Source organism: Eschrichtius robustus, chromosome 13, assembly GCF_028021215.1.
Source record: "Eschrichtius robustus isolate mEscRob2 chromosome 13, mEscRob2.pri, whole genome shotgun sequence".
NCBI classification, from domain to species: domain Eukaryota; kingdom Metazoa; phylum Chordata; class Mammalia; order Artiodactyla; family Eschrichtiidae; genus Eschrichtius; species Eschrichtius robustus.
Window position 1 is genome coordinate 89,469,568 of NC_090836.1, and position 18,137 is coordinate 89,487,704.

Consider the following 18,137-nt stretch of genomic DNA (forward strand, 5'->3'; position numbering starts at 1 on the left):
CATAGGCTTCAATGTGGTGTCTTCCCAAGGGATTTTCAAAGGTAATCTTGACTATACACAATCTTCAACTCTCATGAGAAATGTGGAATCTAACTTGGAGAGGACTGAGGCTCTGCTAAAACTCTCACACTTGACGCATTGCACCTGATTGCACTGCGAATACTTATAGCCTGGACTAAGGCGGAAAGATGGCTGTATGCCATTGCCCATTGAGGACTACTGAGACGACATAGCTTCACAGCACACCTTGCTCACTTTTAGAATAATAACGAGCGTAATGACTGCAATGTCACCAACAGCAAACACTTGACTTATTTAACACTTAGAATGACCCAAAAAGGTAGATACTATTAATAACCCAACTTCACAAATAGATAAACTGCACAAATAGAGAAACATAATAGAGGAATTAAGTGGCCCAAGCCCACAGAAGTGGTCAGTGCAGACTCTACCTACTGCACCTCCCACCTAGGCCCTCTGGGGTTAATTGCCCGTCTCCTTGTCTGTCTCCTCTATTAGATGGTGACCTCCTTGAGGACAGGAACTGTGACTTACCTAGGCTTACATCCCCTAAAACTGGCTTCTAATATCTGCATATTTAACACAAGGACCATCCTATGGGGGAACTTATAATAAGGAAAAGAGGGTAGCAGGGCATCCTTGGATCAGTATGTCAAAAGGTTACTCACTACAGCTTAGTGTCCCCAGAGGTCTCTCACAGTGTGTCTGTCCAAGACCAAGAAGTCCTTCTGAACTCTGCATTCTGTTTTCTCATTGGTTAAAGGAAAACTAAAGCCAGAATTCTGAAGAATTGTGTGCAGTATACCATGAGAGTCTATTGTATTAAATATTCTGATATGAGCTCAGTTACCATACGGCCCTCTTTGATATGCTAAACACTTAGCATATCAAAGTTTCAGGCACCATAACAAACCAGTATGTCATTCACAGCTGATTATATGGTGATTGTGGACATTTCTACAAAGAGTTGAGTATTAGGCTTTTGGGTGCATGATCCCCTATGGAGAAAACACTCTTTCTTTGGGAAAATCAGATTTCATAGATGCTGCCTTCCCTAGAAATGTAAATGCGAAAACCAGTTCTGTTATTCTCAGTTACTGACCTTATTCCAGAGACATTTCAAATGCTGACTGTACAAAAACTAAAACTTAGCGAACATCCCATAATGTCAGCCATTAATTTAAGCTAAGGAGCAAAAATATATTACAATCTACATTGGTTAGCATTCTCTTCTAATTGTTTAATTAAGACAATTATTCTTATGGTAGAAAATTATATGTTCATTGATTTTATGCTCTGTACATAGCACAATGACAGAAAAAAGAAAAGTATCTAGGCAATCCGGTCAAATTATGCCTGAGGAACATACCCATTTTGGAATTTAGAAATGACCATAATAGGCCCAAAGGATTCCTCTTTGGCAAGATACATGTGGTCTTCCACATCTGTGAAGACAGTAGGTTCCATAAAAAAGCCTATTTGAAAAACAGAAGAAAATAACATCAATTATAGGGTAATTTTCAATTAGTAGTTCTCTCGTTTAATTACATTATAAATTTTTTTCTTCCCTTATGGGTCAGTAAAACCAAGAAGACTTTCATTTTCCTATTTGGTGTGAGCATTCCTAGGTTATTATATTTTTAATGTCCTTATTACAAAACTTTCAAACATATGTAAAAGTAGAGAAAATAGTATAATGAATAGTAAAATAAATCTTTATGCTTATTTTGCCATATTTGATTCTTTTTTTTCTTGCTGAAATAGTTTAAAGCAAATTCCAGAGATTACAATTTATACTCCAAGTATGTCGGTACAAACCTGTAAAAAACAAGGACATTTTATTACACACCACAATACATTATCACACCTAACAAAATTAACGCCAATTCCTTATTCATAGTTTATATTTCAATTCCTTTTTTTAAGTTCCAATTTTTTAATTGAGATGCAACGACATATAACATTAGTTTCAGGTGTACACCATAATGATTCGATACTTGTATTCAATTTCTGATTTCTGGAAAATATCTTTTTATAGTTGACTTGTTTGATTCAGAATTCAATTAAGTTCCACACTGCATTTGGTTGTTAGATAGATTAAGGGTCCTTAACTCTAGAATATTTCTCCCCTTTACCCTTCCCCTTATTTTTCATGCCATTGACTTGTTAGACTGATTCAGTTGTCCTGCAGAATATTTTATGCATTTCAAATTTGTCATTGCTTCCTTGGGATGATATTTAATTTGTTCCTCTATCCCCTGTATTTCTTATAAATGGAAAGTATGACCTAAAGGCATGATTAGATTCATGGTGAAACATTTTTGGCAAGAATACTTCATAGGCGATGCTGTGTTACACACTGGATCCCATAGGGGGCACATCATAATCAGTTGTCCTGCTGGGGCTCAATCTACCTATAACAGTAAAACATGAGGTTTTCCAGTTGTTGTTTGTTTGTTTTTCTCTCCTTTTGGGTATCATGACATTGAGCTATTCACATACTTCTTTAACAAGTACTACGTTAGACAACAGGAATGAATCCTTCCCAGGCTAAGCTGGCTGAGATTAAATCTTACATTGACGGGAATGAGAATCACCAGTGCCTGAATAACACCGTATCCATTACACTTGTTTACTTACGCAGCTAAGGGCCTGTCACATCCATTTTATTTGATTTTAACAGCCTCGTAAAGCAGGATATGCACATTTCATCACGTTTTACAACTGAGGCTCAGAAAAACTGTTGTTGAAGGTGTCACAGCTTATAAGTGGCCAAGCAGGATCTAGAAAGTAATTCCTCTTATCATAACGTAAATGACACTACTTTCGAGGCAAGATGGTGCTGCAACGAAAACTGTTACCATTTATTCCAGCTTAAGAAGCCAGGCCCCCAGCATACCTCCTATGGAGGTGGTCTTACCTGGCCTTTGGACTTGTCTTCCTCCATACACCAAGGTGGCCCCCTCTTTCACTCCGGCTTCACAGTACTGCAGGAGCTTTTCCAGATGGGCCTTATGATTTTGGGGCCCGTGATCAGTAGATCTGTCAAGTGGATCACCAATTTTCATCTTTTTAATTTCTTCCACCTGTATGTCACCCAGTTCACAAAACACAACTGACTGTTAATAATAAGAATGGATACCCTTGACCGAGTTTCTACTGTGTGATGGGTGTTGTACTAAGCTGTTCAAAGATGTGTCCTCATTTAGTCTTCAGTAGCACTGGAGGTAGATACTTATTATTTCCATCTTATATGAGGAAACCGAGGATCAGAAAGGCTAAGTCACTTGCCCAAGGGCACACAGCCACTAAATACTGTAGGGTTTTCTTGACTTGCAAGCCCAAGCTTGTAACCACTGTGTTTTAAAATTATCCCGAACGTTAATTCATTAAAATAGCAAACCTGATATTCTGGAATTTTTGTTAATACAGCATACTTACACTCTTCATGGCAAAATAATTTCTAAAATGGCCACATTGTTGTCTTTTTCCTTTCCCCAAGTGTGGCAGACTGCCCTTGTGAAATTCTCACGGTACAGCCACACCAGAGGATATACTAGAATGTTCCCGTGAAAAACCATCTTTATCGAAGAATGTTCATCACTGACATGTGCTCCTTGGTTATCTTAATCTATTTCTGCATTTCCTGATGTTAAGTCCAGTTCTAATAAGGAGAAAGAATGGGAGTTACCGTAACCCCACAGGGCCATGAATTTGAATTTAGGTCTGGCAGTAATCCCTCAGTAAGTGCTCAAGAAATACCTGCTGAATGAAGAAATGAATACTGTTCATATGTGTGCAAAACATGTTTGTTGATGGACTGATACAGCAAATCCTTGACATTTCTGGTCTCAGCATTTTAAATTTCAACAAGTTGTTGTGAAAGCCCATGACGTGTAGTGCTGTACCTTGCATTTTACTAAGGCACAAAATTGAATTATGGGGATGTTCATGAGGCAGCCACTGCCCTCCATCTGCCTCTCCATATGACTTCCTTGTTTTCCACTCTCATGAGGAAAGATGCCTTTGCTTCTTGGGGGGGTGGGATGGGGGAATTGGCTCTGAAGGAAAAAAGGCTGGGTGCTGGTTTTTTAAATAGAAACAAATTCGTGATTACTATTACCATAATAATGATATAGTGTAGTATGTTTTTTTAATTAATTAATTTTATTTTTGGCTGCGTTGTGTCTTCGTTGCTGTGCACGGGCTTTCTCTAGTTGCGGCGAGTGGGTGCTACTCTTTGTTGTGGTGCGCGGGCTTCTCATTGCGGTGGCTTCTCTTGTTGCGGAGCACGAGCTCTAGGCACGCGGGCTTCAGTAGTTGCAGCACATGGGCTCAGTAGTTGTGGCTCACAGGCTCTAGAGTGCAGGCTCAGTAGTTGTGGTGCACAGGCTTAGCTGTTCCCCAGCATGCGGGATCTTCCTGGACAAGGGCTCGAACCCGTGTCCCCTGCATTGGTAGGCAGATTCTTAACCACTGCGCCACCGTGGAAGCCCCTGTGTAGTATGTTTAGAGTTCATTTTAGCCACAGAATTCATCTTGATAGTTCTATGAATGACGTTTAGTCTCATATTTATGGAATCATGCCCAACTACAGCGGGTATGTATGTATGTATGTATGTGTATATCTATCTATCTATCTATCTTAGTGGAGGAAATTATATGCTATCATTTAACTGTAAATTCAGGATTTGTAAGAATCTAGTGGTATATCTCTCATAGCCAATTTAGGGATTTATAATAATCTAGGAGTATATCTTCTACAGATATCAAGGATCTAATATACTATAAATGAAGAGCAAGGTATAGGTAGTAATAGCTCTTAAGTATACTTTATCAGGTTTTCTAATATAGACCTATAACTTTTTACTATGAAAAATTACAGGGACTTCCCTGGTGGCTCAGTGGTTAAGAATCCGCCTGCCAATGCAGGGGACACAGGTTCGAGCCCTGGTCCAGGAAGATCCCACATGCCGCAGAGCAACTGAGCCCGTGAGCCACAGCTACTGAGCCTGCGCTCTAGAGCCCATGCTCTGCAACAAGAGAAGCCACCGCAGTGAGAAGCCCGCGCACCGCAACAAAGAGTAGCCCCCCGCTCACTGCAACTACAGAAAGCCCACGCGCAGCAATGAAGACCCAACGCAGCCAAAAATAAATAAATAAGTAAAATTTTTTTAAAGAGAAAAATTATAAACATATAAAAGTAGGTAAATAATATAATGAAACTCGACATACCCATCAGTCAGCTTCCACAACTGCCAACTCATGACCAATTTATTCCCCCACTTACTTCCTTCCCTTTTGGATTATTTTGAAGCAAAGTCCAGATATCATAATCTAATCTGTAAATATGTCAGAAAGTACTTCTAAAAGGTAAGGATTGTGTTCTTTTTAAAAAATATAACCATAGCACTATCATCACATCTAAGTTCATTAATAATCCCAGAAGTACTTTTAAAGTAAAGGCAATTTCTGGGCTTCCCTGGTGGCGCAGTGGTTGAGAATCTGCCTGCTAATGCAGGGGACACGGGTTCGAGCCCTGGTCTGGGAAGATCCCACATGCTGCGGAGCAACTAGGCCCATGAGCCACAACTACTGAGCCTGCGCGTCTGGAGCCTGTGCTCCGCAACAAGAGAGGCTGCGATAGTGAGAGGCCCGCGCACCGCGATGAAGAGTGGCCCCCGCTTGCCGCAGCTAGAGAAAGCCCTCGCACAGAAAACGAAGACCCAACACAGCCAAGAATAAATTAATTAATTAATTAATTTAAAAAAATAAATAAATAAAGTAAAGGCAATTTCTATACAAATCACAGAGCAAATTTGAAGATGCTTACCACTCTTGTCACAAATTCATCATGGATGGATTCTTCCACAAACAACCGACCAGCTGCAATACAGTTCTCTCCTTTGTTGAAAAATACTGCTCCCATGCCCTTCGGCAGCAAAAGAGAAAATACTGTTATTGCTTGGGAAGTCAATATTGTCATAAAATTGCACACACTGAGAATTAGATGTTATTGGAAGACAGCAGACAACACAGAGAAGTCAGAGAAAAACACAAGCCCTTGGCCAAGTTAGTGTTGCTTGGAGATTCTTGGTTTTGATATTTTTAGGAATTTTGCTTCTACTTTCCCCCTTTTGGTCCATGAGTACTTTTAAAAAAATGTACATAACATGAAGGACATAGTGATAAAAACAGATTTTGTGTTACAAGAAAATTTAGATTATTCTATACATTTAAATGTAATATTTCTATTTCTATACCAAATTTTGCTTTTAAAAATCTCTACATCAGTTTAAATAAATCATGAATGCTTATAAATCTCTACATCAGTTTTAAAAACCTGGCCTCCAAGTTTCAAAAACACGTTTAATTATAATGACATTATTTTTTTAAATTAAGTGCCCTGAGCAGTCCCAAATCTAAACATAAAGAGAATGGTTTCTGTTTATGGTTAGATAGACCCAAGCGTTGGGCTTCCCTGGTGGCGCAGTGGTTAAGAATCTGCCTGCCAATGCTGGAGACACGGGTTCGAGCCCTGGTCCGGGAAGATCCCACATGCCGTGGAGCAACTAGGCCCGTGCACCACAACTACTGAGCCTGTGCTCTAGAGCCTGTGAACCACAACTACTGAGCCCACACACCACAACTACTGAAGTCCATGCACCTAGAGCCTGTGCTCCGCGACGAGGGAAGCCACCACAATGAGAAGCCCGCGCACCGCAACGAAAGTAGCGCTCACCGCAACTAGAGAAAGCCCGTGTGCAGCAACGAAGACTCAAGGCAGCCAAAAATAAAATCAATTAACTAATTAAGTAAAAGAAACCAAAAAAAAAAAAAAACCCCAACCAAGCGTCATTCTAAGGTTCCTGATGAGAAGGAGGTAGAATGTGTTTCAGAAGTGGGTACCTAGTTAGGTGGACTTGACCTACTCTTACCATTCGTACGGCCTTGTCAAGTTCACAGTCACTGAATATTATAAGGGGGGATTTGCCACCAAGTTCAAGGGAAACTTTCTTCAAGTTGCTCACAGCACAGCTAGAGAAAAATAAAGGGAATATGACCATTTAGTCTGTCTATCAGTTTCTCTCTCTGTTTCTTCACCCATAAATTACTACTTAGCGTGGGAAATATAGCTGAGCCTCAGAAATATTAAGAAACTTATTCAAAGACAAAACATGAATGGTAGAATGGTGATAACAGTTGAAGCTGGGTGATGAGCACACAGGAGTTCATTACACTATTCTGTGAGCTTTGTGAATATTAGAAATCTTCTGTAATAAAAACTGGTTTCTTTTTAAATTCTGTGGTCAAATGATTAGAGATTATCATAGGTAAATTCAGATTCTTTAGGTGTAAGAATTTTGGTTACATAAAGGCCTGGCTAAGAATTTAACCTTTAACCAGATTACTGGCACATCGGGGGAAAAATAATCAATTTTTAGAAGTATACTGTTTATTTCTCCCTGTTTGCAAAAGTATTGTTATTTAAAGTGTTTTTAAAATACTCTTAAAAATTCAGAAAGAAGGAAAAAAATCACAGAATTCCACTCCATGGCTCAATGGCAACTATTTTTTTTTTTTTTTTTTTTTTAACCATTTTGATATACTTACTTCTGGTCTGTATCCAAGCACAGCCTTTGTCTTATTTAACATAGTTAGGATTACCCAATACATACAATTTTATACCTTATTTTTCTTTCCATTTACCGTTTAACACTCCAATGTTATTAAAAATTCTACGTGACTGCACAGTATTCCATTATGTTAACAAACTTTAACCACTGCCTTATTTTGGACATTTAGATGGTTTGCATTTTTTTGAACTAATGTTACTGCTTTTTAGGAATTAATTTTATAAATAATCCAGATTTGATTTGTCTTTTATATGTCTTTTCAGTTTCTTACTTATGCTTCAAAACCAATTTGGGCTACAGCTTTAGTACCGAAAATGTTTTGTGCTTAATGATCGTTAAAGCTATCAGAACTTTCAGTACAACTCTGGTTTTGGTGAATTTGGGCTTTACACTTTGGAAAGTATTTTATTGTATTCAAACATTTCAATACCCTGCTGTGGTAAGATTTCTCTTCTAAAATTCGATGTTATTTTTCTCCCTCCAAAAGCACCTTATTTAAAAAAGCAAAAACAAAGCCAAAGACCTGGTTTAACAGGATTTTTAGCAAATCAACACACTAAAACCAATACCTCTTCATGATCTGTTTGCCAACCAGAGTGGAACCAGTGAAACCAAGTTTGCGGATATCAGGATGTTCAGAAAGGCGCTGTCCTGCTATGCTACCTGTGGAATTATGGAATAAAACACAAATTAAAACATTATCGAGTTCTTATGGTAAAGGTGGCTTTGACTTCATTGAAGTAGATTTCTAAGCTCTCATTTAAATCTTAGTTTTACATTTTCTATACTAATAACAAAGTGACAAAAATCTGAATAATATCCTCCATGCAATTGTCAGTACCCCAAAGATGGGTATGCCTTGATTTTTTAATCTTCCAAAGCGATTTTTAAAAATTGAAATGGGCCACCATAGGGTGGTTTTACAATGTTGTACAATTTCCACCCCTCCCACCCTACTCATCTGCCACTGTATTTCCACTTTCAGATTTTAGCACATGGTAAGTATGTTTATACTTAGCTGTTTGGTAAACTGTATTTAGTTTTAATATAGTTATAAGTCAGGACAAAACACCAGTGGGAAAACTCAGCTACCCTTGTACCATTCATTAGTTACAGCAAAGTGGGTCCTTGTTGGCTTACCTGAGCCTGGAATGATGTTGATTACCCCCTTTGGAAAGCCTGCTTTAACAGAGAGCTCTGCAAACTTCAAAGCAGTCAAGGGCGTGACCTGAGCAGAAGCAGACAGCAATTACCTACTTCAGATTCTGTCCTGTTCTTTAGATCAGTACCCAGCTTTCCTTCTATGGCCATACCAGAGTTCATTTTATTTTTTCGTTTACTGTGACGTAATTTCTGACTTACAGCAAAGTTGCAAAAAATAGTACAAACAATTCCTATGTATCCATCACCCAGATTGCTCAAATGTTAACATTTTACTACGTTTGCTTTATCCTCTTTCTCTCTCCCAATGTTTTTGAACTGTTTAAGAAGTAAAATTTGGTGTGTCCCTTTACCTCTAAATACTTTTGTGTACATTTCTTAAAAACAAAGGATTCTTTTACATAACCACAATACAATTACCAAAATCAGGAAATTAACAACTGCTAGAATACCTAATTTACACTCCTTTTTCAGTTTTCACCAATGGTCCCAATCATGTGCTTTGATAGAAAAAGAAAATCCAAGATCATGCATTGCATTTAATTACCACGTCTATAGTTTCCCTTCCTCTGAAAGAGATTCTAAGTTTTCTTTTATATTTCATTACACTGACATTTTCGATAAAAACAGACCAGTTATTTTGTACAATGTCCTTTTGTCTGGATTTGCTGTTTCCACATGATTAGATTCAGGTTATGCACTTTTGGCAAGAACACCACAGGAGTGATGCTGAATTCTCCTCAGTGCATTATATCAAGAGGAACATGCTGTTGAATAGTCCCAATGTTGGAAATGTTAACTTTGATCCTTTGGTAAAGGTGATCTGCCAGCTTTTATCACTGTAAGTTACTGTAAAAAGAAAGGTAGCTACTTTGAGACTTTACACTTTGTAGTTAATAAATATTTTTTAGGGAGCTACTTTGAGACTATTTAAATATTCAGTTACTCCTCAAATTTCCACTAGTTTTAGTATCCATTGATGATTCCTGCCTGAATCAATCATTATTATGATGGTTGCTAAGTGGTGATTTTCTAATTCCATCATTCCTTCTACATATATTAATTAGTTGGCTTTCCACTATAAGAGCTTTCCTTTCTATCTAATCAATTAACATCAGTGTGAACTCATGGATTCTTACTTTATTCAAATGGTTATAATCTTTTACTACTGTTACTTTTTTTGAGGTTCAAATTGTTCCAGCTTTGGCTGATGGATCCTGTGCCTTTCTGACATGTCCTGATCATTCTTTGAGCATTTCCTTGCTTTTTGGCCCAACAAGATGTTCCAGGCACACCTTGTATTTTCCCTGTTCCAACCATTTTTTCAAGAGGCCCAGGTTTCTTTTAGTGCAGAATAGTATTTTAAAACTGTGATATAATGGGAAATATATATTTGGTCTTTGTCTCTGGGTCCTGGCACAGAGTTCCTAAAACCTTGGAATCTCAAATGAAAAATGCCTTCCATATACTAATGAGATGGCTGGTAGCTGGGAGCCCCTTAGGTAGCTTCAGGATGGGTTTTTGTGGCCAGAAAGATCAGGCCATGAGTAGAGAGTTGGAACTTTCAGCCCCAAACCAGGGGAGAGGGGCCGAAGTTTGAGTTCAATCACCGACAGCCAATGATTTAATCAATCGTACCTATGAAATGAAATTTCCATAAAAACCTCTCAACAGTGGGTTGAGGGCTCATTCTATCCTTCTTTCTGTTCATATTTGTAACTCTCTTCAACAGTGAAAAACAGAGCTCCCAACATCCACAATATATTTACTTGTTTGCTTAATCCTAAAATGTACAGAAAGTAATTTGAGAATTAAACCATGTCCCCGTGAAAAAGAAGCCTACTAACTTCAATACTTATTTTCAGTGTTTTTGCCTCTAGTCTGAGGACATAGAGTCCAAATGTCATTCACAAGTTACTTGGGTGAGTGCTTCCTCACTCCCTTCGGTGTGGTGATGTTATTCATTTGAAATTTGGCTTGACTGATTTTTTTTGTATTCGATTTCGGCCTCATCTATGTTGATTATGTTTCTTTTCTTTATTTGTTCATTTGCTGTCTTGTTGAGTATGGGAAACATGGTTTCAAAAGTGAGGACTATACAAAAGCACATTCAGAGAAGTGTTGTTCTCCTGGCCAACCACCTCCCACCCCGAATCCTTTCCACCGCATCCTCCCCAAGTCTTGTAGTTAATCAACCTCATTAGTCTCCGGTTTATCCCTCGTATGTTTCTTTTTGCTCAAATGAAAACATACTTACTTTCCCTTTCTTTTTACAAAAAAATTCGTATAGTTATGGATCTCATTTTAAAGATCTATTACAGCAATGCATATCTCGGAAGCAAAATGAAAGTCATATTTTTACACTCTTAAAAAGCAGTGCTGATCAAGTCTTAAATTAGGACTCGGTTAGCTTGGTCTCAAAAAATGGAATGGGCGAAAACTGAGCTGTGAATAGAAAATAGTAGAGCTTCTATTTGTATATTTCAACGGAGAAAGATATGAAATAAATCAAACATAACTAACATTTATTATGTGGCTGGATAATGGTACTCTCACTCTGTCTGAATGAAGGTCAGATGGTCACTGGTCACAGAGGTACGTGTGGTATCCTAGGAAAGAATAGGAGCTCACAAGGCCAAGGGAAAAACAGTGGTTTCCCCACTTGCTCATGTGCTTTCAGAATATTGCCGTGTGTTCACGTTTACAGGCCAGGTTGCATGGGTTCATAGACTATGTTGTTGTTTTAACTAATGCAAACTTCATAAAATGATCAAGTGACTTAAAAAGAATCTACATAGAAACTGCATAATAAATAATACTAATAGAGCAAATACAAGTAAACAACAAGAAAAACGCAGGGTTAACATTTTTCCTCCTTCTAGTAACAGGTCCATGACAATAACATTGTGAGGTTTAAAAAAAATGGCAAGCTAGATAGACTTGACAAGAAATTTCAAATGCCCAAATATTTGAAATTGTCAAGAAGATATTTCCAATAGTGGATTTATATCTACTATAGTTAAAGACAATCCTAGACCAAAGTATATATTATTATGCCTTCGTATGAAGTCATCATGATTAGAAAGACTTTTTAAAAAACTATCCTAAATTAGTGATAATTTTTTTAAAGTAAGAATAAAAAGATTTTATGCCATTAATAAATACAATAAAACAAATTGTTTCATCTTTATCTCATCCCTTTTCATTTTATTGATTTTCTTCCATTCGGCTAAACAACTGGAATATAGGTTTATATTATGGCAGGATTATAGGTTTAAATGATATATGGGAAAGCATTTAGCAGTGTTCTGGGCACGAGTAGGTCATTATTAAATATTAGATTAAAAAAGGTGTTAGAGCCTGACAGACCTGGACCAGTTCAGACCATGGGAATCTGTACTTCTTACCTGGTAAAGGGGGGAAAGCCAACTGATTCAGCCCTCCTGCCATTTGCACAGGGCCTTAATACTATCAACGGTTTCATATCATAATAAAAATATATCTCCCACATAACAATGGCAACTTTGGGTCTCTCATTCTCAGGATTAAAATTATCATCAATCATTAAACTATCAGTTTTAAACTGCAGATAGAGTTAGACTGTAATTTCCACAGGAACAGAAATTTTATGTCTTTGTCACTGATAATATGCCTGGCAAACAGTGGGCACTCAATACATGTTTGTAAATTTTGAACATTCTATGTAATCACTAGGGTTTTCCAATGCTTACCACTCTCTTTGGATGCCATATAGCGGTTCTCAACCCTGACTGTACCTTAGAAACTAATGTGAAGATTTTAAGTAATACCGATGCCTGGCCTCTGACCCAGACCAATTAAATTAGAATCTCTGCCAATGGGGCCCAGATATCAGTATTTTTAAAAGAGAACTCCAGATGATTCTAATGTGCAGCCAGGATTGAGCACCACTGGGCTAGGTTATCTGCCTTCTCTCTTCACTTTACTAGCTTCTTGCTGTTTAATGAGTGTTGCTGCTTGGGAGAAACAGCACTCATACAGGATGCTGGTGAACTATTCCATTCCCATGGAAGGATGAGCCAGTAGCTATCACACAAACACATGTATCTTTTAACTAAGCGATTCTGCTATTAGGAACATACCACCCTATAAAGATAATTGCACATGTGCATGATGCCATATTTAAAAGGTTATTAACTGCAACATAGTTTATAACAGCAAAAAGATGGGAAAATCTCAATATCTATTAATTAGGTATTGGTTAAATAAAATATTGTTTATCTACACACTGGAAACTGTTTTAAAAAAAGAAGTTTTGGGGACTTCCCTGGTGGTCCAGTGGGTAAGGCTCCAAGCTCCCAGTGCAGGGGGCTGGGTTCAATCTGTGTTTGGGGAACCAGATCCTGCGTGCATGCCGCAACTGAGTCCGCATGCCACAACTAAAAGATCCCGCATGCCACAACTAAGACCCGGCACGGCATAAATAAATAAATAAATACATATTTAAAATTTTTAAAAATTAAAAAACAATGCTTAACACAGCATGTGACACATACTAAGTGCTCAATAAATATTTTTTAAAAAAAGTTACTTTTTCCCCCTTTGGTAGTATGTATAGAATGCTACTACTTTATTTTATTTTAATTTTGTACTGTATTATGGTTAGAACACTTAACATGACATCTACCCGCTTAAGTTGTTAAGTGTACAATACAGTATAGTTAACTACAAGCAAAATGATGTGTAGCAGATTTCTAGAACTTACTCATCTTGCATAATTGAAACTTTATGCCTGTTGATTAGCAATTTCCCATTTCCCCTTCTCCTCCTGTGTGTTTTTTAATTGGTTAAAAAATATTTTTTAAAAATTATTTATCTATTTAATTTTAAAAATATGTTTGTATACACAGAGAATATTTCTAGAATACCTAAGAAACTAATAAATAACAATAACACTGGTGGCCTCTGGGAGGTAAATTGGTGGGCTGGGGGAATAAGAGGGAGACTTTTCACTATCTACCCCTTGGTATCTTTTGAATTAAAAAATTTTTGAATGTATACCTGTTTTTTTTTACTGAAATTGTTTTTAATGAGGAAAACAAGATGGCTGTGGTCACATGACTATGTAGTTATGACAAACGAAATTGTATTTTTTTTAAGCCCTAAAAGAAGAAATAAAAGAATAGTTAATAAGTGACAAACCGTAAACTCTTCTTGAATAGAGACCAAGTTTTCTCCACAACTTGGGTACCTCAGAATGTCTACCACTGTGCACTGTCCAGAGTAAATGCTCAGCCAGGTGTTAAGTTGGCTACCATATTTTTTTCTTGAAAAGCTACTGTAGCATTAAAAAGATGTTTTTGAGAACTCTATCATCTGAATTATTTTTTAAATTATTTCCTCATTTTCCACACGTATGTATTTCCACACAGCTACCACAATTATATCCATTCTTTTGCATGCTTGTCCCTCATCTTGTGTAACTTTACAATATATATATATATTTTTTAATAAAGTCCTGTCTAGCTTGGGAAGTCTGTGTGTTTTTTTTTTTTTTTAAAATTATTAGCACCTTTAATTACTTATTTATGTATGTATGTATTTATTTTTGGCTGTGTTGGGTCTCTGTTTCTGTGCGAGGGCTTTCTCTAGCTGCGGCAAGCGGGGGCCACTCTTCATCGCGGCGCGCGGGCCTCTCACTATCGCGGCCTCTCTTGTTGCGGAGCACGGGCTCCAGACGCGCAGGCTCAGTAGTCGTGGCTCACGGGCCCAGTTGCTCCGCGGCATGTGGGATCTTCCCAGACCAGGGCTCGAACCCGTGTCCCCTGCATTGGCAGGCGGATTCTCAACCACTGCGCCACCAGGGAAGCCCCTACAATATTTTTGATAATTAAACTTTGAATGCCTGCAATAAACTTTTTCTTTTGATATGTCGCAGCTATTCTAAATAACTCCCTTACCACTGGGCATGTGGCATTTTGCAAGAATTGAATTGGTTTGTAGAAATTTAATGGATTTCACTGACATACACTACGCCTGCTTCCACTGTCACGGAAGTTCTAAATTTTGGAAGCCCCATAGGACACACTGGGTAGCTATTAAAAATGGATATTTACTAATATGAAAAGATGCTCATGATATATGACATGATGTTGTGATACATGATCCCATTTTTGTTTAAAGACATAATATTTGTAAATGTACGTCTCCGGTTTTAAGCGAACAGGAGAGGAGGAGATGCTGCACCTGGCCCCGCGGTCTTACCTGCGCCGGCTTGAGCACTAAGGTGTTGCCTGCTGCCAAGCACGCGGCGCTCTTCCACGCCAGCATCATCAGCGGGTAGTTCCAGGGGATGATGATGGCACAGACACTGCCGGGGAAGAAAGACATCCTCAGTCCTCTCGAACTAACACAAGTCACTCAGAAGCGCTCTCCTTGTCTTACCCAAGTGGCTCCTTCCTGGTGAAGGTCAGATTGCGATTTGGACGGGCCTGGTTGATGGGAATTGTAGAACCCTAAAGAATGAAAAAGGTTGATACTCTTTTACTAATTTCAGTGGGTAAATTTAACGAATCCATTGTCTGTCTGCCTCTCTTGCTTTTCCTTAGCTGATATTAAAAAAGCAGTGTTCAATTTATGAGAAATACGCCTACACCTAAAAAGGAACTGCTGTGTCTTTCTCAAAAGAACTGAGACACAGGAGAAAACAAACATAATTCTAATTGAATCGCCTCCATCCCCAATTTCTTGGCATGGCAGAGAATGTTAACTGCCTGAGCAATATCCATTCTCCCCTGTTCTTAGTAACAGAAACCCTATATTAATAATGGGAATGGCAACGTGCCCAGATCAACTACTACGTTCCCCAGTTTCCATAGCAGATAGGGATGGCCAATGGAAGACGTAAGCACAAAGCACTGAAAGGGGAACACTCCTTAAAGTAGGCTCACTCAGCTTGGACAAGTGCTCTTTTACTCTTCCCCTCACTCTCACTTTTTCCTTCTTCCTGCTCAGAATGTTGCTAAAAAGGCTGGCACTGCAGTGGTTTTCATGAGACCAAGAAGCAGCCATAGCCATGAGGGTAGAGATCATATGGTATAAGGATGCCCTGGCAAAGAAAGAGCAGGAATCTTTATTTCACACACTGGACTTGATTGCCTGCCTTTGGACCCTTGAAAGTGAGATAAAAACAAACTTCTTAGTTGGGTTTTCTATTATACGCAGCCAAATTTTTAAATTATTTTTATTTATTTATTTATTTTTTGAGACTATTTTAATTAAGCTCTTTTTTTTAATAGTAATCTTTATTTACTTATTTTTTTATATTTATTTTTGGCTGTGTTGGGTCTTCGTTTCTGTGCGAGGGCTTTCTCTAGTTGTGGCAAGCAGGGGCCACTCCTCATCGCGGCGCGCGGGCCTCTTCACTATCCCGGCCTCTCTTGTTGCGGAGCACAGGCTCCAGACACGCAGGCTCAGCAGTTGTGGCTCACGGGCCTAGTTGCTCCACGGCATGTGGGATCTTCCCAGACCAGGGCTCCAACCTGTGTCCCCTGCATTAGCAGGCAGATTCTCAACCACTGCGCCACCAGGGAAGCCCCCTCAGCCAAATTTGATCCCAGCTGATTCATGACAGTAGTCTTTAACTGAAGCTATACATCTGTTTTGCCACATAAAATATTATTGCTGTTACTAATACAAGTAAGTGTACAATCTCTTATCTGAAACCCTTGGGGCCAGGTGTGTTTTGGGATTCAGAATTTTTTGACTTTAGAAACATAATATAATGTATATACCTTATACAATCTTATTATATCTATAACCTCCAATAAGGTCTGGGGCAGTCCCCCATAATCAAGCATATTAATATTTATTCAGTGACATATACGAATATTCACTCTAAGTGATATGAATAAAGATTATAGACTCATCTTGGTTCAGGTCAGGTTTTGGCACCAAATGAGTTTGAACCAATCAAACAAATCAATTTTCAGGTTTCATAGCAATTTGGATTTCATAATTGAGGATAAAGGATGGACTTGAACTGCTCTTATTAAATACTTATATATGTATGATTTTGTGGCTGAACGATAATAAAAACGACATTTATGTGCAAGACCTACTATGGTGCAGACTTTAATCCTGTAGTATATAAACACTTGTTTCTAATCCTCATAACATAATTTGCAAGGTATGGATTATTGTGACCATTTTACAGACGAGGAAAGTAAGGCACAGAGAGGTAAATAACTTTAACAACAATAGCTGGTAAGTGTCAAAGCTGAGGCTTGGAACCAGTTCTCTCCGATTCTGTATTAATGGTGTTGGCAGCAATGTGCCCAGATAAAATATTATGTTTCCCAGTCTCCTTAGCAGAGACAGCCAATGGGAGATGTAAGCACAAGGTGTAGGAGGATGGGAATGCTTTTTAAAGTCCTTTACCTTTCTCCCTCTTCCCCACTTCCTCCTTGCTGCTGGGAATGTGGCTGTGATGGCTGGTGCTTCAATGGTTACCATGAGTCTATGAGTGGCATGCATTCTGCTGTTTGCTGCAAGCCCTATCTCCCTTCTGTATCCCAATACCAAAGCCACGTACAGTTGCCATTTATCATCACACACGTACTATTTATTTTCTTGTAGAAAAAAGGAAATGGAAATTTTTATCAAACTCATGTCTTTAAAATCTTTTTCTTATAACCAGTCTGCATAGCCCATCTATGTTAGCTCTCTGACCTCTATAGGCATTTGAGTTTTCAATTCCTCCATGATACCAGGTTTCTCTCTATATGCCAACAAGACTATTAGATGCTCTCAAGAGACATTATAGTAAAGTACAAAGAACATCATTAGATTTTAGGTTCAGAAAATCTTGAGTTCAAGTCCTAGCTCTATGGTTTACTTACTATGCGACCATAGGTAAGTCATTCATTGTCCTCAAGCCTCAATTTCCTCACCTGTAATAAGAGTTAATAGATATCCACCTACCTCAGATGATTGTTATAAGGATAAGATGAGAAAACCTACATAAGGGGTGGCTCTGACAAAGTGTCTCTACAAACTGATAAACATTCGTCCCTTTTCCTCTTGGAATGATCTACGTGGAGACAAACAACATTTGCACTTACTTGAATTTTGTCACACCAGCCAGCAAAGTATCTGAATGTTTGCACAGACATTCCAATGTGAGTCTTCAGAGCCAAGGTGTAGACAGCCCCTGAATCGAGGGCTTCGATGGTTGCCAGCTCTTCCTGGTTCTCTTCCAGTAGGTCTGCTAGTCTGCATGGATAAAGAAATTCATTCAACAGATATTGAGTCTCTACTGCGTTTAATGCATCATCCTAA

At 38.4% G+C, this 18,137-nt stretch overlaps 1 protein-coding gene across 2 annotated transcripts in view; it reads right to left on the minus strand.

Annotated features, from left to right (window-relative positions):
- Nucleotides 1–18,137, minus strand: part of ALDH1L2 (aldehyde dehydrogenase 1 family member L2) — a 59,528-nt gene that overhangs the window by 7,928 nt on the left and 33,463 nt on the right. For both annotated transcript variants that reach the window (XM_068560304.1, XM_068560305.1), the window contains exons 13-21: nucleotides 17,921–18,071; nucleotides 15,243–15,313; nucleotides 15,063–15,168; nucleotides 8,799–8,886; nucleotides 8,228–8,321; nucleotides 6,960–7,059; nucleotides 5,855–5,953; nucleotides 2,942–3,107; nucleotides 1,391–1,496 (exon numbers count right to left, since the gene is read on the minus strand). In XM_068560304.1, the coding sequence (XP_068416405.1) occupies nucleotides 1,391–1,496; nucleotides 2,942–3,107; nucleotides 5,855–5,953; nucleotides 6,960–7,059; nucleotides 8,228–8,321; nucleotides 8,799–8,886; nucleotides 15,063–15,168; nucleotides 15,243–15,313; nucleotides 17,921–18,071 (981 nt within the window). The remainder of the gene's footprint in view (nucleotides 1–1,390; nucleotides 1,497–2,941; nucleotides 3,108–5,854; nucleotides 5,954–6,959; nucleotides 7,060–8,227; nucleotides 8,322–8,798; nucleotides 8,887–15,062; nucleotides 15,169–15,242; nucleotides 15,314–17,920; nucleotides 18,072–18,137) is intronic.